General features: G+C 45.0%; 1 protein-coding gene across 2 annotated transcripts; it reads right to left on the reverse strand.

Moving 5' to 3' along the window:
• Positions 1 to 2,182: 2,182 nt before the first annotated feature.
• On the reverse strand, positions 2,183 to 20,280 carry STOML2 (stomatin like 2). 2 transcript variants are annotated; one of them, XM_066602680.1, is made up of 10 exons: positions 20,171 to 20,280; positions 19,018 to 19,170; positions 18,487 to 18,586; positions 17,711 to 17,769; positions 17,513 to 17,614; positions 14,332 to 14,466; positions 10,309 to 10,453; positions 7,216 to 7,295; positions 2,606 to 2,734; positions 2,183 to 2,448 (listed from the first exon to the last, which is right to left on the reverse strand). In XM_066602680.1, the coding sequence occupies exons 1-10, from the start codon at positions 20,210 to 20,212 to the stop codon at positions 2,344 to 2,346; spliced, it is 1,050 nt and encodes a 349-aa protein (XP_066458777.1). In that variant the 5' UTR covers positions 20,213 to 20,280; the 3' UTR covers positions 2,183 to 2,343. The 2 variants fall into 2 exon arrangements, with proteins under 2 accessions (XP_066458777.1, XP_066458776.1); XM_066602679.1 differs by having other exon boundaries at positions 19,018 to 19,173; positions 20,171 to 20,279.
• Positions 20,281 to 23,423: the final 3,143 nt, after the last annotated feature.

A 23,423-nucleotide genomic window follows, 5' to 3' on the forward strand; every position in this document is an offset into this window, starting at 1 on the left:
AGTTTGTCATGATTAAAAATCCAAAGACGAATCATTTCAGGTTTATTTCCACCTTCTGGGTGGTTTCACACGGGCGACAAAAAAATTGGGCGATTTTTGCGTGCTGTGAGACAGTGACAAAGCAGATTATGTAACCAATGATTTTCAATGCCTTTATACTTCCCATTAGCGATGCTTTCACTGATGCAATGTCGCAAGAACAAAAAAATGGCGGCATGCTCTTTCTGCCATGTGCGCTTTTTTAAAAATCTCCCATGTTTCCCTTTGGAGCCTCCTTTTTATCGCAACTATCTTGCATTGCAATGTGATTATAACATTAGAAAGTCCTATTGACTGTCACAAAAAGAACTCCACGGTCCCCATGACAGTTACATCAGCTTCTCTCCCTCCTTAGCCACTTTCCTTAAGGCTCCTGCACACTTGCGTTTTTTTTCCACGTGATTGTTAATGGGACTTTCCAATGTTAAAAGCGCATCGCAAATTGGTGCTTTGCAATTTTTGTGCGTTTTTAACATCAGAAAGTCCCATTGACAATTACGTTAAAAAAAACGCACCAATTTCGTGTGAAAAAAAACGCACAAGAAAAACGCAAGTGTGCAGGAGCCCTTGGGGGGGGGGGGGGGGGGGGGGAAAATGGCACAACAAATTGCTGCTGGCCGCGATTTTCTCACATAAAAGTCAATAGGAGTTTCTAATGTTAAAAACGCATTGAGCGAACGTCGCAAGTTTGTGTGTTGCGATCAAGAGGAAGCTCCATAGGAAAACATATGCAAAAAAAAACGCAAAACGCAGAAAGAAAAAGGACATGCTGCGTTTTTCTTTTTTTTAACGCAACAGCGTATGAGTGAAAACATCGCAAATGGGAATGAAACCACTGACAATCATTGGGTTCATAGTTCTGCGTTTTCACCCACTCTCGTACCACACGATTTTATCACAAGCGTGAAGGCAGCCTTATGCTGCTATATATTTGGAAACCGCCACGTCAGTATATAAGTAATGTGAAAGGAGAGCAACTTTAGCGCCAATGAAAAGGAACGCTCTAAGGCAAAGCGGCTGTTGACTAAATGTACTTTTACGGGGGGCGATGATCACCCAATCATTGGAAACAGCAAATTCGGGCGATAGCCATCCTGCGTACACACGGCCACCAAAAGGGCACTGAGCGAGAAATCGCTCACTTGGCGGAGTCGCTTGGTCTTTAGCTCACCTACAAACCAAGTGACCATCAGCCCGTTCGCAGTGAATGGAGACAGGCAGCCGGACAAACGAGATCTCCAGTGTGCTCCGTCTCCACCCTCCAGCCAGCCATCACTCCTAGGTGGGCGATTCAAAGAGCAGCAAAGGGCGGGCCCCATGTCCGATCACCAGGCGCTGTACAGCGGATCAGCTACTTCTGCAGGTTGACAATTCTTGTATAGTCCATGCAGTGTGACAAGGAAACCCTCAGCCGTTAGGTGCCTGTATACATACATGACACAGACCGCCCATACAGGAGTGATGTACAGTATATAAGGCATCGGGTATACGGTGATTTCAGGTGCAACACATATCGCCCTGCCTGGATTGCTGTATTTAATGCAGTCATGTTGCAGCTCCATTTGCCACAACTTGGCCGATCCAAGAAATCCAGGGAGTTGGGTGCAATTGTCAGGTGTCTACAAATTCTGAAACCCAACAGAACTGCATTGATTTCCACTGGCATAGGATGTAGCAGAGCCACAGTGCAATCTATGGCCGCACAATGTCAATGGTGGTCAAAGCTGCCATGGCAGCCCTGGCCTTATAGGGGTTATCCCATATCAGCAAGTTGTGCCCTATCCTAAGGATAAGAGATAACTCATTGATTAGTTTGAGTCCGACCAATAGAACCCCCACCAATCCTCCATAGGCAGCACATGCACACCTCCACTCCATTCACCTCAATGGAACCACTGGAGAGAAGTGAGCAACTGAACTGAAATCTCAGGACTGGTGAGGGTCCCAGCGGTTGGACCACCACAGATCAGCAAAGTATCCCCCATCCTGTGGAGACAGGCGAAAAGCTAATCATTTGCACATTTCAAGAGCTGTAATATAATGTAACGAGCAGTGTGAGTGGGACAAGGTGGGCGGTATAGGTCTGCAAGTAAGCAAGAACGTTCCTACATACCCACAGCAAGCAGAGATATGGAAACCAAAAGGATTTGAAAAAAGTATATTAGAAAGTTACAACAGGTAAGCAACAACAAATGGAATCGGTGTTTGCTTGAAGTCATATTTTATGTGACAAATCATACTTAAAATACAAAATCTCCTAATATCGGGCAGCGACATCAGTGCACGGCACAGCTGGACCATCCATCAGGACCTCTTTTGCAGCTCCTCTGTCTCTGTGAATTCTGCCGGTTCTATTAAGGGACTGTTTTGCTGCATGTTTTTGGTTAGCGTGCCATAAATTCCCATGGCCTGTGTACGAAAGAACAGAAGAGTTATCAAAACGGAGATCTCATACATCAGCGGTCTCCAATCTGTGACCCTTCAACTAGATCCAGGAGCTTGTCTTGCATGCTGGGGGGCTGCAGGTTGGAGATCACTTGTATACATGTTGTAGCAGTATACAGACCTGGGTCACCATGCTGCTGATGTCTCCAGGGTTGGAAGGGAGTAGGATCGTGTTCGATTCTTTGGCCAATTTGGAGAAGGCGGTAACGTACTGTTCTGCTATGGCGAGGGATGCCGCAGCATTGCCATTCTGGAAAAACAGAACAAAAGATGGCAACAATAGGATTTGCTTTATGAAACATATTTGATGAGAAACTAAAATCTAAGAGAAAAATCAGCTGCTATTGGAATCCATCGGACGATTCAATATCATGCGATTCGGGTTCATCTTTGGTAAAATGTACACTTTTAAAATCCCCAGTGATTAGCTATAATCTGTAGAAAAACATGGTAGCAAGTTAGTGGCAGATAAAAAGAAATGAACAGTTCTCAGTTCTGAAACCCATGGGCTGTCCATGTAACACATGGAAGGAAAAGGTCCTTAAAGGGCTTGTCCATCTGTAAACCATTGATGACCTATCTTAAGCACATCCGTCTACCAGGACCCATACCCATCAGCTGTTCACTGGGCTGGAGCACTTGTGCACGGATTTCTGCAATAGTAGACATCTCCGTTCTTAATGCAGTGACCAGGTTTTGGTATTGCAGGCAAGGTTCCCACTGAAACAAATGGGAACTTGGTCTGCAATACCAAGCTGGACCACTGCACGAAGAACAGAGCTGTCCACCTCCTGCAGAAATCAGCCGAGTACAAAAGTGCTCCAGCCCAGTGAACAGCTGACCAGAGGGGATCCTGGTAAATAATACCGTAGGTCCCCACCAATCTAATATGGATGACCTATCCCGAGGACAGCCCATCAATAGTATATAACCGGACAACCCCTTTAATAGGGGGAGGGGGTTCTGGCCATGTATAGAGACGGGAAAGGGAACACATCACTGGTGTTGGCATCTGTAAGAATTCAAATTCACACTGACCTGCCCATCAAGCAAGGGAAGAAAAAAAACAGAACACTTAACCCAAACTATCTTGACACAATTTGCTACACTACTGAATACCATGTACTGCTGCTTCCTGTTATCAGCCATTTCTGAATGTTAAGAGAATGCCTGCTATTTAATGGGATTATTAAAATGCAGAAGACTCGCAGCCCCAACCCCAGAGCTTTAACTCTGCCACATATCTCCAGAAACATGCAGGACATACAAAGCATGTATCCTTAGGTGGCGCCGTTTAGTCAAATGCATGTTTACACCCACTAGGGCACACTAAGAAGGGGCAAACTAGCTGCTGTATGCTGCAGAAGGGACTGACGACCTGCAGGTTGTTCTCCCGTGGGTGCAGGCTTTAAGTTCGCACAGGGCTGCAGACGGATCTTAACTAGCAGAATAAAAAAAAATTATATATAATAAATAAATATATATATTACTGTAACGGTACGTTCACACGTAGCGGAAATGGTGCAGATTTTCCACAGATTGCCCATCTGTGACTGTTGCATGCTTTATAGTTGTAGTTTTGGGATCAATAGCAGACGCCCTAAGGTGCCCATACATAGCCTAAGGGCTTATTCACACGAGTGTATATCGGCCGCTGTTTTTACAGCCAGCTGCATTGTATTCAAATGCATCAAATCATACAGCGTATTGCCGCAGCGTAAAAAGTACCCAGCCGGCCAATATAGTGCCAGGCAGGAAAGATAGCCCTGGAACTATCTGCTTGGCCGGACTACAGCCGCTGCCATAGACCCCTATGGCAGCCAATGACAGTGGCCGGAGAAGGGAGGGAGTTTAGCAGCGTAACTAAACTTCCTCTCCATTCTCTCCTCCTCTCTGGCTGTTTGCAGTTTAGCTCCACCCCATCCCCTCCCATTGCAAACAGCATGAAGGGAGGAGAGAGGAGGTGGGCCAGCAAGCGGGAGGGAAGGGAGAGACAGCGTAGCAGAGGTATGCTGTCTACCTCTGCCCGACAGCATATACGCCGAGCCATAGCATCACATGGTAGTGTATATCAGCCGGCTGTGAAAACACTGGCCAATATACGTTCGTGTGAATAAGCCCTAAAGCTGATGAAAATGCCTGACTTCTACCAAAACCTTCATTCATCAGTGAAATATAACAATGAACAATCATTTTAGCCAACAGTCGGTCATCGTCTAGACTAGAGCATACATGTCAAACACAAGGCCCGCGGGCGGAATCCAGCCCGCCACCTCATTGTATGTGGCCACCGGCTGTGCAGCAAGTTCCCTCACACTCCGTGCTGCTGTCAGTATCAGATCGTCTATCGGCTTGTTCTGTCTAGCAGAGCAGCCAAAAACAGATGAGTGCTGATAGCACACTGACAACGGCCGCAGAGGAGGGAAGAAGTCTGCAGATAACATGATCCCTGGTGCAAGGAGAGCGACGCTGAGGAGGAGAGCGCTCACCGGCCCTCCCTCGGTTCATGGCAGCAGATCTGGGGAGACATCAGGGGCCCCAAAAAAGGACTGAGAGCAGCCTGTATACCTGCCATTGGGACCACATTGGATGCAGGTGAGTATACACATTGCTTTGTCTGGTAAACAAACATGTGTTTGCATGGTGTATAAGAATGCAAAAGGGTCTGCCTGTGTGTGTGGTATGTATGTATGAATGTATGAATGTATCTCACACACACACACACACACACACACACACACACACACACACACACACACACAATTTTTTACTACTATGGCCAATATAGGGGCCACCATGGGGGACCCTATTACTACTGGGACCACTATAGGACAACTATGACTTCTGGGGCCATTATGAGGGTTACTATTACTACTAGGGCCACTATACTAGCAGTGACTACACAGGCCATTATGGGGGTCACTATTACTACTGGGACCACTGTAGGAGCACTGACTACAGGGGCCATTATGGGTCACTATGGGGGTTACTTACTACTGGGGACACTATGGGTGACCCCATTACCACTGAGGCCACTATGGGGACCTTATAACTACTGGGGCCACTATGGGGGACCCTATTACCACTCGGGCCACTATGGGGTTTGCTATTACTATACAGTATTACAATTACAATTGGCCCTTTGAAGGCAACCATAAGGCTGACGTGGCCCTCGGTGAAAATGAGTTTGATACCCCTGGTCTAGAAAGTCTGTGTTCATAATTGAAAGAATGTCGCCCATCGCCACGGAACATCTCCAACCAGTTTGAGCAACTGTAATGAGCAATATGGACTAAAATGTGTGACTGCATCTGCAAAACGAATATTCACCAACTAATTGATCGTTCAACAATCGACCTACCGTATTTTTCACTCTATAAGACGCACCCAAGTTTTAGAGGAGGACAATAGGAAAACAATATTTTGAACTCCATCAGATGAGGCAGTGAGGGGGGTATTACAGGAGGAATAAAGAGCAGGATCCAGGGACAGCTGAGTGTAATTGTAGTGGTGATATTACTTGTCACCCAGCTTTCCAGGAGCCCTGAATGCCATGTTTGACTAGTTATAGTGATGCATGTGGTATAAATGCTTGCATAATGCTGCTGGCATTCAGGATCCTGGAAGATCTGAGTGACAATGTAATGAAGATTCTATTAGTTGTCACCCAACTTTCCAGAAGCACTGCATGGCTTTATAAGCGATAATCGTTGCGCTTGAATGGGCCTTAAAGGGGTTGTCTTGCGAAAGCAAGTGGCCATATTAATGCACTTTGTAATGTACATCGTGCATTAAATATGAGCCATACAGAAGTTATTCACTTACCTGCTCCGTTGCTGGCGTCCCCGTCTCCATGGCTCTGTCTAATTTCGCTGTCTTCTGGCGTTTTTAGACGCGCTTGCGCTGTGCGGTCTTCTGCCTGGTGAATGGGGCCGCTCGTGCCGGAGAGCTGGTCACTGCGTCGTCATCGTAGCTCCGCCCTGTCACGTGTGCCGATTCCAGCCAATCAGGAGGCTGGAATCGGCAATGGAACGCACAGAGCCCATGGTGCACCATGGGAGAAGACCCGCGGTGCACCATGGGAGAAAACCGCCGTGCATCCCTGGGAAAGGACCGGCGGCCATCTTAGGCAGAAGATTTTTAAAACTTCACATTTCAGCACATCGGTGAGTAGCAAGCGGCTTAAAAACCGCTTTAAATTGCTATTTTATGACGGGGGGGGGGGTGGGGGGGTGACAGGGGGAATGGGCTAATGTAAAATTTTATTGTTTCCCGCGAGACAACCCCTTTAAGCAGTGTACCAAAAAAAAAACAAAAAAAACCAGCTTATCCCTTGTATGATGAAATCTACTATCCATTTCTTATATACTTTGCATTTCGACGCCTCATTCTTTCCAGACCTCTGCTCGGTGTCACTGACTATACAGTATGTGAACGCAAAAACAATACAAGAGCCACGTATTTACAAGCTTGCTCATAGTTTTTCACATTTACATTTTGACAGATACAATTTTATTAATTTTACTTTAAGCTTCCTTTGCACATAAACCCTTTAGCTGACAGAAAATCCTATTAAGGCGGGGGTCTATGTGGCAAGTATGCCATCGTTCCATTTACAAACAGGGGCCACAGCCATTTCCGGGAGAAAAGTGAACAATCTTAAAAAATATATTTTGACCAGGAACCAAAAAGTACAAAAAGTAACTCCGGTGAGAAGAGAGGAGTGGTTACCTGCTGAACAAGGGCATCCGCGACCACACGTATCGCCTCACCCCGGGCTTTAGCCTTGGCTAGAATCGCATTTGCTTCACCTGAGGACAAAAAAAAATACAAACAAAATACAAACTACTCATATGGGTTATAATCTACAAATCTATGTTATAGAGATAACGAGGGTAATTAGCAGCAAGAAATGACATCACCTCTGACAAGTCATTGATTGAGGTCAGAAGAGGTTATTGGTGGGCGCCATGGGCGATGCCCCTTTATCGTTTCAATATCTCCCCAGTTACTTCGATCAGCCTTCCAGCAAAATTAATCAGACTAATATCCTTGGGTTGATGAATTATCATGCAGAGAGCTGTAGACCCCCAACTTCTAGCAACAGAGGTTGAACCCATCATATGACTTTGAATTATGTTACATCCATATCTACACCCTGCCTGGCGTGAATAGTGGCAGTTAGAGAGTCGAGTCACATTATTATGACCAGCAGCGAATATATCCTGAGTAACCACCATGTGCCGCATGGACAGCAGCCAGACAGGCTGGCAGTGACACAGTAAGGTGGTGGTAGGTGGTCTCGGGTATCTGGAGCCATGCTGACTGCAGTGCATCCCACAGTTGCTGGAGGGTGCGGGGGTGAGGATACATAGAGTGAACATAACTACTGAGGTGGTCTCACAGATGGTCAATTGAGTTCAGGTCTGGGGAATTAGGGGGTCAAGTGAGTATTTGGAAGTCTTGGTCACGCTCTTCCAACCATTGCTGGACATTTCTAGCCTTGTGACATGTCGTATTGTCTTGCTGGAAGATCCCATCTACCCCTGGGAAGACAAACAGCATGTATGGGTGGACGTCATCTGCAAGGATAGATTCATAACCAAATCGGTTAGGAGTGCCTTCGACATGGATGAGCGGCCCAAAGAATGCCACAAAAACGTCCAACACAGCAACGCCCATCCGTTCAATGAACCAAAAATTGGAACTCCTCAGAGAAGACCACCCTTTGCTAATCAGCGATGGTCCAATTTTGATACTGCCGTGCAAACTGAAGCCTTTTCTTATGATGCACCTTAGTTAGTATAGGTGCAGTGACCATCCGTCTGCTTCGGAGCCCCGTACGCAGTAGGGCTCACTGAACTGTATTAGACACACGTCTGGTGGCGCCCTGGTTCAATTTCATGGTGAGCTGCTCCATTGTAGCGTATCAGTCAGCCATCGCGCACAGCCATAGCCAATGTTCACCTCTCCCATCAGGCATGTGTTGCTCCGCAGTTTCCACGTCGGTTATTCCCAGTAGTGTCATTTATTCACTCATGATACAGTTTCACCAGAGCAGCACACGAACCGTTCATAAACTGCGCTGTCAGAGAAATGCTGCCGCCCTTGGCCCAAAAGTCAATAATCATCCTTTTTTTCCAACTTTGATAAATTGCTCTTTATTCATGACCACAAGTGATATATGAGCAGACAGCAGATCGTACACCTTATAAACCCACAACACATCACTTCCCACGTGGGCTACACACTGCGATCATCGCAAGTAGGAGGCGGTCATAATAATGTGACTTGACTGTGTATATGCGGGGCATCAATGTAATGCGGAGCTGGAACCTCACAAGGGCTCTATGACAGCACGAACACAGTATTTAAAGGGGTTGTCCCGCGCCGAAACTTTTTTTTTTTTTCCAATAGCCCTCCCGTTCGGCGCGAGACAAACCCGATGCAGGGGTTAAAAAAAACAAAAAAAAACGGATAGTGCTTACCCGAATCCCCGCGCTCCGGTGACTTCTTACTTACCTTGCGAAGATGGCCGCCGGGATCTTCACCCTCGGTGGACCGCAGGTCTTCTGTGCGGTCCATTGCCGATTCCAGCCTCCTGATTGGCTGGAATCGGCATGTGACGGGGCGGAGCTACGAGGAGCCGCTCTCCGGCACGAGTGGCCCCATTCAGAAAAGAAGAAGACCGGACTGCGCAAGCGCGTCTAATCGGGCGATTAGACGCTGAAAATTAGACGGCACCATGGAGACGAGGACGCTAGCAACGGAACAGGTAAGTGAATAACGTCTGTATGGCTCATATTTAATGCACGATGTACATTACAAAGTGCATTAATATGGCCATACAGAAGTGTATACCCCCACTTTGTTTCGCGGGACAACCACTTTAAGGCTGAAAAAAACAAACAAATAAAAAGAAGATACAAAATGCAAAATGAGAAGATGACAATTTACCTCTTTTAAGGGGGAAAAAAAAATTTTTCCCAACTCCAATCTGGCAATCAGAATAATCCTTGGTCACCGACCCTTCTGAAGTAATCAGTGACTGTAACATGTAATATTGTAACACTCAAGAAAACCATCTAGTACGCTTTTAAACTCTTATCAAATTTGTCATCACCACGTCCTCAGGCAAAGAGTTCAATAGTCTCACTGCTCTTACAGTAAAGAACCCCCTTCTATGTTGGTGATGAAACGTTCTTTCTTCTAGAGAGCGCCCCCTTGTTACAGTCACAGTCCTGGGTGTAAACAGATCATAGGAGATCTCTGTATTGTCCCCTGATATAATTAAACATAGTTATTAAGTCACCCCTCAGTCAGCTTTTTTCTAAACTAAACCCCAATCTTGATAACCTTGCTGGGTATTGTAGTCCACTCATTCCATTTATTACTTTAGTTACCCGATTTCAAACCGGCTCAAGTTCTGATATGTCCTTCTTGAGTACTGGTGCCCAAAACGGTCCACAATATCTCATGTGTGGTCTGACCAGTGACTTGTAAAGAGGAAGAACAAGGTTCTCATCATGTGCCCCTAGACCTCTTTGGAAGTACTCCATGATCTTAATGGGCTTGGCAGCATCTGCCTGACACTAGTTGCTCCAGTTAAGCATATTGTCAACTAGAATCCTGCTGCACGTAATGGAAATCAGAAACAGATGTGCCATCAGAATCCCTCAGTAGTAGAGCCTCAGAGTTCTCAACTCCAACTAATTAGATCTGAGCAGATTACCAATATCCTCATGTGTTGTAAAGGGCTCTTCTACCTCGGCCTTGTGATACCAATATGGTATGGCTGGTGACTACTTTCCTTCAAAAACTTACCTGCAGCTTGGTTGATCTGTTCTGCTCGCTCTGCCTCAGAGGCCAAGATCTGGGCCTGTTTTTGCCCCTCGGCCACATTGATAGCAGATTCTCTGGTCCCTTCAGATTCCAGCACCATAGCCCTCTTCCTCCGCTCAGCTTCGACCTGAGGAGACATCCAGACCGTGATCAGTCACCAGGCAGAAAGAGAACTGACACTTTCCATCCTTATACTGCTTTATGGTTGTAGCTCTACATTTCTAAAACACAGTCCCCAATACACTGCAGGGGACAAAGTGATAAAATTGTGGCTCCACTGCTTCCCAGTTGGTGGGGTCTGACTTTCCCACCCAACCAATCTGCAGAATGAAGTAGCTATAGTGTTGGTTAAGTGATGTGGCTCCCCATTTACTTGAAGGCACCAGATTGGGGGCATGGCACTGTGTTGGCAAGAAAATTACCAGTGCCCCTGTGTTCTTGGGATTTGTAGAGGTCCCACCCACAACCTGTCATCCACCAATCAGATACTGCCATTTCTAATCAATAGGCCATCAGAGCCATTTGCATGGAAAACTGTTTACCGAATGCACTTTTCTAGTGTTTTGTGAGATTTTGCCTTCCTTAGATTTAACTACTTTCCGATGGCTGGTGTGAAGACTAAAACCTAAAACACTACATCTCTCACATAGTGCCAGCAGGCTTATTACAGACACTGAACCAGCAGGAAGTTGGCCGTTATTACAGCCTGGGAGTTAACAGGAAGCCAGCAGAATTTTCTTTGCAGCTCTAGATGTGATGAGGGTAAAGCTTGGGCTACCCAACAAGTTTGGCCATGGCACACAGCCAAAACCACACTGTGGCCATTCTACATCAATGCTTAAGGTAAATGAACATGGTTACGTTGCGATTCACAAGTTACCACAACCTGACAAAAGAAGTCCAAAGCTGATGGATGTCTTGCAATTGTCAGGCCATGGTAACTTGAAAGTGGCAACACGACCATGTTCACTTACATTAGGATGCGTCATAGCCGTACCCTTTAACACACAATGCAAGTTGCTCTTCACTATATGTAGAGTTAAAGGGTTGTCCGGAACCTAAACTATTGATCGGTGGAGGTCCGCCATTCAGGATTCCCAGCGATCTGCTGTTTGCTAAGCCTGCTGTTAGTGCAGACATCACCATCAATGTTGCAATAGCCCAGGTTGGTACTGAGGGCTCAGCTGGCATTGAATTCAATCCGGGTTGTGCCTACTGTACCAATTCAGTCTGCTGTAATCTTGAAAGTGCTATATACTTCCAGACAAACAGCGACCTTGCAAATAACTGATGGTGCAAATTCTGAGTGACAGTCCCCACCGATCAACTATTAATGATCTACCTTGATGACAGGTCATAAATAGTAAAAAGGCCTGAAGAACACCTTTAAAGAAGAACTAGTTATGTCCTCTGACCAGCATAAAGTCACATCTCTGCCGATTCTGGGGGCCATTTTTATTTTAGACCGCAATGGCTCCTGTTACAATTCCATTATCAAGTGGGCACTGTCACAGATCAGAGTTGAAAGAGTACTAGTTAGGATCTAAAAGCCAGCACCCCACTGATTGCTAGAAGTAAAGGCCCATTACCACATACAAGATTATTGCTCAAAAGCCAATGTTTTAACGATAATCGGTGTGTAAATGCTCCCATCTTTCATTCTTCGGCTGTACGATGATTTTTAGGTGAGCATAAAATCCATCGTTCAGCCAAAGAGGAGATAACAGACCGCATGCTGTGTTTTCTGTCCATAGTGCTGTATTCTCCACGGGAGCTGCTGATTACATTGTATTCAGCTTGTAGCCCCATGGCAGAACCAAGGAGCTGAATGCAGAGAACAGACCACCTGCTGTTCTCTGCATACAGCTCCTGGAGGCTCATTAACATGCAAATGAAGGTGATAAGCTGCTCATGGACAGTGTCGATTAGCAGTTTATGCAAAACAATCTTTTGAACAATTATCTTTGCGTGTAAATAGGCGTTAAAGGGATTACTGCTCCCATTTAGTTTCTCTGAGGAGTTAAGTCATCATTACAGTCACAAGTTCAGTAATGAATAGGAACAGAAAGTTTGCTTTTGTGACTGGGGGTGATAAGCTAAGAATGACCTTACAGATGTCTTATTTTATTTGCTTTTTGAATAAATAAACCCATCACTGAGCCAATTTCTCTTTATCAGCATCAACTTAGAATATTGCATCTAGACAAAAAAAATTCTAGACACCTCTGACTTTGTTTACTGGAATTTTGTACATATATTTCTAAAAACACTTGGCATGCAGTAAAGCTCCCAATACTGGTGGAAAGCCTGATACGGACGCATCTCCAGCCTCATCCAGTATGACATTCCCATAGAAGGAATAGAGAATACATATGGAGCCATGTCATCTGGGACACGTTTTCGGTAATGAAGTTCATTACTTGTATAACGATAAGTTCTGCAACTTTCTAATGTGCTTATGCTTCCATTTTCATCATTAAGTCATAAATAGCTGATCAGCTAAAGTCTGCTGCTCGGGACTCCCGCCAATCAGCTGTTAGTCCGTCTGCTGTCAGTGTGTACTGAGCAGGAAGCAGATAGCTCCATACACATTGTAGTGGCCCGGGTTGGTAATGCAGGTACAGCTCCCACTGAATTCATTAAAATTAATGGAATCTGCGTTTGCAATTACCAGTGCCGGCCACTACACAGGAGTTAGTCTGCTTCTATGTCCGTATCAGCTGATCGGTTGGGATCGCAAGCAGCAGACCCCTAAAAAACATATGGTTTCCAATGCATGGGTAGGTCTGTTTTTAGAACCATACTGCATCTGTTTTCACTACATTTTTCACGTAAAAAAAAAAAAAAAAAAAAAAAAAAAAAAAAAAAAAAAACACACAAACAAGGCAACCCATAGAAAACAGGATGTGCCTAAAAACCCCACAGTGAATACGGATGCTAATGTGTATTCACTGCCGATTTTAGTTTTTCTTTAAATGGACTCATTTACTTTAGTGGAAGATTCTGATCCGTGAAAACAAACCAAAATAGGACACACTGCAGTTGTGTTTTTTATGCGCAACATTGATTCACGTAAATAACACATCTGAATATACAAATTTAATACAAATGGTCCGCATTCAGTCAATAAGAAATATGGGCAGGGCTGACTCACGCAGGCATTTTTTCCACGTGGGTATTTTTCAATTTTTAATCAGGACAGAACTACCGTAGTACGGAAATTGAAAATGTTCATTTCAATGCTTCTATCAGACTGATAATCCAAATAAAAAAAGCAAACAAAAAAAGAAAAAAATGCAGCATATCCTTTCTTGGTCAGGAATGGCCCATTAAAATCAATGGGCGAGTACAAAGAAGGAAAAAAAACTGGATTAAACGTTCCATTTATAACGCATGTAACTGGGGGGGGGACCTTACAAAGATGCAGGACAAGAACATGGTCCATTTTTTTTTTTTTTTTATTACAATCATACTTACTTATGTGAATAAGGCCTTAGGGAAGTTATTAATGAAGTGACCACTAGATATCTTGCCACTGTAATGCTGCCTTCACAATGGCGAGACACAAATATGAACCCCATTCTTGTGAATGGGTTCATACACTTTAGCTATGTTTTTCTGCATGGCATGCGGAAAACACATCACAGCATAGCTTATCTTTTTGCATGCTCTCGCATTGCCGTCCATTGTTTTCACATGAAAATGCCTCACATCCATGGGGTTTTCACATGGTGGCAAGTGCAATATTGGGCCGTGAGTCACAGCCCAATATTGCGCTCTCCAGTGCGAAGGAGCCCTTAGAATAACATCAGTGTTTATGTAGTGTCTGGGTGGCAGGATATCACGGGCAGCAGAGAGAAAAGAAAAAGCAGTATATGCGAAGTCTACATAACGTCTCATTAAACATCAATTAAAGAATAAAAAAACCTTCAGCTTTGTGTGGCCATAACATCAATCTGGGTGCAGTGAGCCATGCATTGGGGCATAGACATAACATGGACCTACCTGCATCTGCATGGCTTCTCTGACTTTGGGAGGCACGTGGATGTCTTTAATTTCATAGCGCAGACACTTGATCCCCCAGTCATCGGAAGCCTGGTTTATAGCGTCCACAATATTGGAGTTGAGCGATTCTCTCTCCTGATCGATTCAGAAAACAAATCCGATATTTAGGAGAGACGTCATTTGTGCCAGACAAGAAAACGACAGATGGATTTAAAGACAATTTTTGCTCAAAATGGAATCTCATTGAAACTCATTATGAACCATCTTGATGTTCATTTTCCAACATTCGTTAGTGGCAAAAGACGTTGGAAAGAAACACAGTGGGACAAGACCCTAAATCACCCAGTTTGCCGTCATATGTAACAACCAGGATTGAGGGTGCGAATGGGATCATCACTATATGGATGTTACTTAAAGACAGAAGTTTGTCCCATCGATCAGAACAGATACAGGACTTCTACTTATTATAGGGGCTTCTAAGCCACCAGGAACATCCTGATAATCGAGAACAGAAGCTGCGATTTAGCCCCTTAATGACCAGCTAAATATTTTCCCATTAATACAACTCTGCAATTCAGAATTTTAGCTGCCATAAATTCACTGGTCCTGGACAAAAAGAAGACGGCCGCTCCGCTTCTCTGACTACCTGGCGCACACTGTGTATTGGTATGCACCATTAGCATACTCCTTATGCCGATACGAAGCGGGCAATACCCAGTGCCCTAATAGCGGGTCTAGTGAGGAACCTGTCCTCAGTCTCTGATTGTGTCGGCAAGAAATCCAGTGAACCAATTAAAGGGGAAGGTACCCTTTAATCATGCAAGTGACCACAGCCATCAGAGTTAAATGGCCAGGATCGGCAGTTCCTCTGATCACGAACATTAGAACAGGAGCTGGGCTGTCATTAGGAAGGCACAAGACCCCCTACTATACCTTACTAGGAGCTACTGCCGTCCTGGCACACGACAATGTATTACAGTTATCAGAATGGTAACCTAGGAATACTACATTTTCTTTGCAGCAGCAGTTGTGAAAAAATCCTGTGGCCACCTACGGCTTCCGTCTAAGCTGATCCTAGGGTTTTAACCCCTTCCCGCCCCAGGACGTACCAGTACGTCCTGGGAGCCTGGTACTTCCCGCAACAGGACGTACCGGTACGTCCTGGGGATAGCGCGAGATCACATATGATCCCGCGCTATCCCGCAGCGGGAGCCGGCTGTCAGTCACAGCCGGCGTCCCGCTGCAACAGCAGGGGGCATCGGAGATGCGCCCCCTGCTGTTAACCCCTCCCTGCCGCGATCTAAGTAGATCGCTGCAGGGAAAGAGTTCACAGAGGGAGCGCACTCCCTCTGTGTCTCCGGCCGGCACTCGCGATGTCATCGCGAGAGCCCGGCCTGTCACCATGGCAACAGGACACCAGGCACTGGCGTCCTGTATTGCCTATGATCGCTGTATAAGCGATAAGGCATGGCAGAGCAGTAGCTCTGCCATGCCTTATGACAGCGATCATAGGCATAGTGCTGCAAGTCCCTCAGAGGGACTCAAATAGTGTAAAAAAAAAAAAAAGTAAAAAAAAACCCTTTTTTAATGCTTTTTCTAATATTAGCATTAAAAAAAAAAAGGTACAAAAAAATTAAATCCCCACATATTGGGTATTGACGCGTCCGTAACGACGTGTACAAAAAGTTGAACATGCTTTTTATTTTGTACGGCAAAAAGCGTAACAAAAAATGCTAAAAAACAGAGGCAAAAATGCTAATTTCTAGCATTTTGCCTCCAAAAAAAATGCAATAAAAGTGATCAAAAAAGCCGTACATTCCCCAAAATGGAACCAACAAAAACTACAGCTCGTCTTGCAAAAAATAAGCCCTTATAGAGCTCCATACATAGAAAAATAAAAAAGTTACAGGACTTTGAATGCAGCTATAGAGAAATTAAAAAAAAAAAAAGATTTCCAAAAAAAAAAGGGTTTTTATTGCAAAAAAAGTGTAAAAACCTAAAATATAAGAATTTTGGTATCGTTGTAACCGTACCGACCCGCAGAAAAAAATTTGTGTGTCATTTATGCTGCATGATTAACGCTGTAAAAAATAAATAAATAAATAAAAATCTATGGCAGAATTGATGCGTTTTCTCTCCCTGTTATCATTAAAAAAAATAATAAAAGTTTTACGATATAGCCTATGTACCCAAAAGTGGCACCGATAAAAACTACAGCTCACCACGCAAAAAACAAGCCCTTATACGGCCGCGTCGATGGAAAAATAAAAAACTTATGGCTTTTGAAAAATGGAGATGGAAAAATACCAAAAATCGCTTGGTCCTCAACGCCAAAATAGGCCATGTCATTAAGGGGTTAAATTGACCGTCCCATGGCAGGCAGCTCATTACTTGAACTTTGTAGTGGTGGTAGGGGGTAGTTTTTTAGCTATTCCACGCAGCCTCACAATCCTCAGACATGGGATGTTTTTATGACAGTCTGTGCTAAAGGCTTAACCCATGTTGGCATGAACAGAAACTAGTATGCTGCTGGAAGAGTGGAGGGCAACAGTGGTAAATGGGGGCAAACTAAGTTTTCCTTCATTATCCTGCTTTCCCCTTTACCCATCAACTTGAAAGCGGCTATACAGGGCTGTGCAGAATCTGGCTCAGGTATCTACTCTGCCCTACGGGGAAAAAGAATAAAAAAGGAAGTCCAGCCCATCAAATGGGGGGGGGAAGAAACTTATAAAAAACAGTAGACTTTAATTTGACATGCTTCTAAAGAAATAAGGTTTTGGGGGCTAAAAATGACCCTAATGCACAAGAAAAATGCTCTAAATCCATTGATGTGTTTTCGGCACCATCCAGCTCTCTTATTCGCCGTATGACATATTAAAGTTTAGCAGTTTTATTAATTTTTCCCATTGAGTGAGCTGGACTTTCTTTTTTGCATCCTTGCTGCACCTGGTGTCCGTGCTTCTGCCATTCTCTGGTGATATTGGTTGGTGAGCTGGTGTTTTTCCTCTTTAGTGTGTTTATTCTGCCCTCCAGTACCCCTTGGATACAACGGTGTAAGCTTACAGTATATAGTGACTGCCGTTCACATATAAAAGATATTACTGCTACTTTTATGATTTCTATCTCTCACATGTATAGCGTTAACATAAAACACAGCCTTGTAGGCCAGATGTAGACTCACCCTGAAGACCTTATCTAATGTCAGTTTGCCAAGTTCAGAACGCATGGTGGTCTGCGCCAATTGAGTGACTGCGTATTCTGGATCCTCCACACCGTAACTGGCCTGAAGACAAGTAGAAGGATGCAAAGATATGTCAGTGCTATGGTTGGTTTATTCAGTCTGATGTGAAGAAAGCTTAAACCATCTTATAAGACCTACCTTATAAGGGTCCATGACACGCAGGTACAGCACGCCATCTATCTGTAAGGTGACATTATCTGCAGAGAGGGGAGACACAATTCACCATCAGTCACCTGACTGGAACATCATCGTCATCCTGCTTTTCAATGAAAACTTGATTTTTTTTCTCCAGTTGGTCCTGAGTTATCTTGAGCTGCTATATGGAGAGTTCATGCTGAGTGCCAACCTCTAATGACTGCCATTACAGCGCCAAATGTGCCACTGGTGCAACTTCTGAAGCCCTCCGATAGCAGAAAATCCTGCCAGTGGAACCATTAGCAACTATATAATAACCAGTCATATGAAAAGAAAGTGTGAGGCACTTTTTATTAGCACCTCGATGGGGAAGTCAACATGATGTCCACATACCCCACCATGACATATGAAAGAGGGTTTGTTTTCACAAGACAACCCCTTTAAATAAGAAATGTTACCCCTTAGCGACTAGCTTACTTTGGTCCTAAAAGACCAGTGTCCACCACTGAGGAAATATAACATGATACCTTTCTTATCTGGATCAGCACGATTACTGCGATACCAAGTTTATAGAGATTAAAAAAAAAAAAAAAACCCCAAAAAGTAGTTTTGCACAATAAAAACAAGTTTTTAAAGAAAAAACAATTGAATCTGCATCCCAGTATTCTAAGACCAATAACATTTTTCTGATTAACCCATCTAACACTGAAACTTCAGCGGATCCCATCCCATAAAATAGATTGAAAAGACCTGCACATTATACACCAGGCAAGACTCACCCAGCGAAACGGCGGACTGCTCAGGAACGTTGATCACGATCTCCTTCAGGCTCTGTACATATCGGATGCGGTCCAGTAATGGAATCAGGAGATTGAGACCCTGTAACAGAGCATTGATGCGAATAAGGCCAAGCTACAATGCCACACAGAACTGATGGACTGGTGGAGCATCGTTTTTGGAAGAAAGACACCAAGTTATCCTAGTCCTGTGCAGCTACCATTAAAGGGATTACCTGGTAAAGACAGTTGTGAAGTATATGCTTTAACTTGTCACATGAAAGGAGACGGAGGAGGAGAGCTACAGGGGAGCTCTTATCTCCCCATATTTGGAGAGATAGGGGGCACGGCTACAGGGCTTTCCCCAAGGGGGGGGGAGGGGTGAGGCTAGAGGGATTCTAATAGTGATTCAATCTCTGACCGAAAGAGTGGATCCACCCGCTAGCCCCAACCGAGAGAGTGGATCCACTCGCTAGCCCCGCCCCCTCTCTTTGCTAGAGAAGAATAATAATATTGAGACAACCTAGCACTTACCGGCTCCAGAATGCGGTGGAATCTGCCCATACGTTCCACCACCCAGGCCTCCTGTTGGGGAACGAACAAGACAATGGTGTTCATGGGAAGCCCAGACGACGCACAACGTCGCAATTCAACACTCCAAGCTTTAGGACCATTTATTTGGGAGCCCTGCTGAGAATAAGAAATTAGAGATCATTCCAAGGATGAGGGCAAAAAATAAAGAACATAGAAAAACTGGAAGTGTGATTAACTCATACGTCATCAAGTCATAACGAATACAATCACAGATTCTAACTACACAGCTCTGTGCAAGAACATCCCGCTGTACTTGTCTTCACACACAGCAATCAGTCTACACAAGATGCATTGCAATGTAAAGCATGGGGGAAATATGAGAGCATGGCTAAGCAGGTGGAATACAGAATACCGTAGATTCCATTGGACCAGCGATTCCCACCACCATTTCTCGGTCGCGCTCCGCCTCCGCTCACTGAATGACTATCACTCCTATATGAGGGTGTGGGGCTCCTGACACTCCTGGCCCTCTATAAAGTCATGGTGTCACACCCCCGGAAACTGCTGTGTGTCATTAGTTTGTATCTAGATAAAGATTAACCCCTTCCTACATGCTCATCACAGGAGCAAAGTGGTTTGCACAAAATGTCATACACGTACAACGGCAGAATTGATGCTTTTTACTTAGTGCCCGCCAAAAATAAAAGGGTTAGAATTCATAGGTACCCGCTTATGATGCCAATAAACACTACATCTCGCCCGCATATGTCAACAGAAGAATAAAGTTATGTTTTTTGGAAAGCAGAGAATTTTAAAAAATAATCATATGGTTGCTCCCAAGTAGGGAACCTTCCTATTTTGGCGCATCACACAGCTCGCCATCATGGAGTCATGATTTTGGGTGCCATCAGCATCAATCACACATCGGAGGCACGTTGATGGCACCATGGGTTGAGGAGCAGTAAGCCGTTGCACTGCCATGTCTTCAGGGCAATACATATTTATATTACACATACACATATATATATGGCAGGGTGACTATATATGTATACATACACAGTCAACCCGCCATAGACATACCCTGTACACCCATATTCAGCAGGCAGGGTCACAGGTCAGTAGTTCTCATTACAGCCCCCCAGCCTGTCCTCACCCGCAGTAGGGCGCTCCCAGCCCGGCTCACTGCCCTCAGCATGTCTTCAGAGTCTCTCCTGCAACTCTACTGCAAGCAGTGTGCAATCCCTTCGGCAGCGGCGCGGGGAGATGACGTCACGCAGCCAGCCAAGAACTGTCCAATGAGAGGAAGCGACGAGCTGTCATGAGGACTTGGATGGCAAGCGTACGCCATACTGAGAAGGTCAACGGCCGAGAATGACGCATCGCGGCCGCCGCCATATTGGGGATGGCAACATGAGAGTGGCTCAGGTTTTACCTGATTTCCTCTTCTCCCAGCATACAGACGCCTCCTTCTACACTTGTAACCCACCCGCAGTGCTTGAGACTTCATGAAAGCTTGATTAACCCCTTAAGAACGGGCCCTTTTCTTCCAATATTTGTTTTTCATAACTTATATTCTTTAATCAACATCATTTTTTTTTGTGGGACCAATTGTACTATTTAATGTACTGAAAAACTTTTTTAAAGATTTCTAAGTGGAGTGAAGTGGAAAAAAACGCACTTCCACCGTCTCTGGGTGCGTCGTTTTTACGGTGTGTAGATAGTGCCGCAAAAACTGCGTGATAACTGTATTCCGTGGGTCAGTGTGATTGCAAGAATACCAACTTTATTTATTTTTACTCTTTGCTGCGATCTTCTGACCTCCAGAACTTTTTTATCTTTCTAGCTTGAAAATGTAGACCTGTTCTGGTATTGTTTTAAGTGCAGATTAATCTTTTGAGCGATCATCGTCGTGTCTAGCTGCACGGACATCCTGCAGTTTTCGTTAAGCCGTCGCTCATCCTTCGTGCTAAAAGAGCGTTATCAGGGGTTCACAGCGGGATACAGCTGATACTATTGTTTCAGCTGTATCCTGCTGCCTGATGGCAGGCTGGGTATAAAGAACAGAGCGGTCCAGCTGCGTTCTCCATACCCCGCACGGAGCGCTCGGCTGTATAACACAGTATGGTAGCCTTATGTACGCACTGTACAGGAGTATTATGTGTACTGTACAATCGGTGGCGGTATGCAGCAGCAGCGTAACTTGAAGCTCCTCGGCCCCAATGCAAGGTGGTCTTCAGTTTTTTTTGTGACTTGAAAAGGCAAGTCATGAATTTCATTTCTTTTTTTACAAGTGGTTTTTAGATGGCTTTTTTCTTTAAATACGCATTTCAAGGCATTTTTTATGTTTTAGAAAAGTCCATGGGAAAATGCCTGTAGAAAGATGCGCTGCTATCTCCCTCCATACATCGTGGGTTGTTTATTACAGCTGACACCTGCGGGCAACAGCCCCGTTTGTCCGCATGGCTGATCAGGACTGTTAACCCTTTAGGGTTCACGCAGGGCGGATTTGCCGCGCGGAATTCAGCCCGCGGCCGCTAATCTCGGGATTAGCCAGCTATGTGGACGAGATTTCTCAGAAATCTCGTCCACACGGGGCTGCCGATCCGCTGCGGTAAGTCCAGCTGGAACCATGGCTGTGGCGGTCGCAGCCGCGGTTTCAGAATATGCAGCATGTCCATTCTTTTTTTCATTCCGCTGCGGCCACGCTCTCCTCTATGGAAGCGCCGGCCGCAGCGAAAGAGCGAGCGGCCTTTTCCACGGCGGTTCTCCCGGCGGAAACCTTGCGGTTTTTGCTGCGGCCAAACCGCGAGATTTCCGACGGGAATATGTCCCGTGTGAACCCAGGCTAAATGCTGCTGTCAAATCTGATAGTGGCATTTAAATCCCCCAAATGCCCACCCCCCACGATGAGATCAGGGGGCATATATCTCTATTACTCCCAAAAAGCACACCATTCGGAACCTGATTGGTTATTTGGATTTACTCATTCCCGGTGATTGGTTATTTCGGTTACCTGATTCACAGTGATTGGTTATTTGAGTTATCTGATTCACGGTGATTGGTTGTTTAGGTTGCCTTGTGTAGAAGTGGGGAGTAAGAGGCTTATATGCGATCGGGGGGGAGCTGTGCAAGTGTCATAGCAGCCAGGGGTCTTCTGAAAGGCCCCAGGGCTGCCATGGCAGAATGCCTATCAAGCTATCCCTGTGGGGTGGCTTGATAGACTGCCTGGCAGAATGCAATGACATCATTGAATGGGTGTGATTGCTAACACACGTGCGCCTTCAGCCAATCACAGCCATTCAATGCTGTCATGGCTGCCGGCGTGTGTATTAGCTTTCTGGAAGCGGGGATTTCAAGCCCCGCATTCAGAAAGCTATGCTGCGGCGGGGACGAGGAGCGAGCGACATCCTGCCGGAGCGCGACAGAACGCCGTGGGAGGTGAGTAATAAATTTTTTTTTTTTTTACACTTTTTTTTTTTTTTTTATTACCGGCGCATAAGACGACCCCCGACTGCAGAGCAGATTTTTCGGGGTTCAAAAGTCGTCTTATACGCCGGTATATACGGTATATAAGTTTGGTATCATAGTAATCGTACTGACCCATAGAATAAAGTTATGTTATTGTTGTTGCAGTTTGTGCTCCGTAGAAACAAGACGCACTGTTTTTGTTTTCATTTTACTCCACTTACAATTTTTTTAAAGTTTTTCAGTACATTATATGGTACTTTAAATAGCACCATTGAAAAATACAACTCGTCCCGCAAAAAACAAGCCCTCATACAGCAACATTGATGGATAAACAAAGGAGTTACGATTTTTTAAAAGGGGGGAGGAAAAATTGGAAAAGAACAAAAAAAGTTTGGTCACTAAGGGGTTCAAGTCTACGGACCCAAAAACACAACATAGGCGAGGAAAGACTCCACAAAAAAGGATGTTTCATATTTACTATTTATCTACAGCGAACATCTGCTCCAGTATTTTTAGTTGAAAAAGATGATAAAAATGATACAAATAGAAACAAACAGTGGGGCATATTTAACATGGCACTCGTGTCTGAAATCAAGCAGTGCAAAGTCATAATCTGGGTGCAAAAAGTGGGCCTTAAAAGGGGGCTTCCAGGGAGAATACTAGTGAGGACCCATCTTCAGGATAGGCCATCAATAATTGATTGGCTGGGGTCCGGCGCTCGGGACCCCGACCGATCAGCTGGTTGTATTTGCCGTGCTATGAGCGGGCACACACACACGAGATCAGAACGGAAGCAGCGGAAGTCTCTGCTCTGACCTCTGTGTAGTGGCCGACGCTTGTAACTGCAGGCACAGCTCTCATTGAAATCAAATAAAGATGCCCCAGTATGTTGACACAAAATGCTGTTTTGCGCCCCTCAGAACAACTTTTTTGCGCAC

Source organism: Eleutherodactylus coqui, chromosome 5, assembly GCF_035609145.1.
Source record: "Eleutherodactylus coqui strain aEleCoq1 chromosome 5, aEleCoq1.hap1, whole genome shotgun sequence".
Taxonomy (NCBI): domain Eukaryota; kingdom Metazoa; phylum Chordata; class Amphibia; order Anura; family Eleutherodactylidae; genus Eleutherodactylus; species Eleutherodactylus coqui.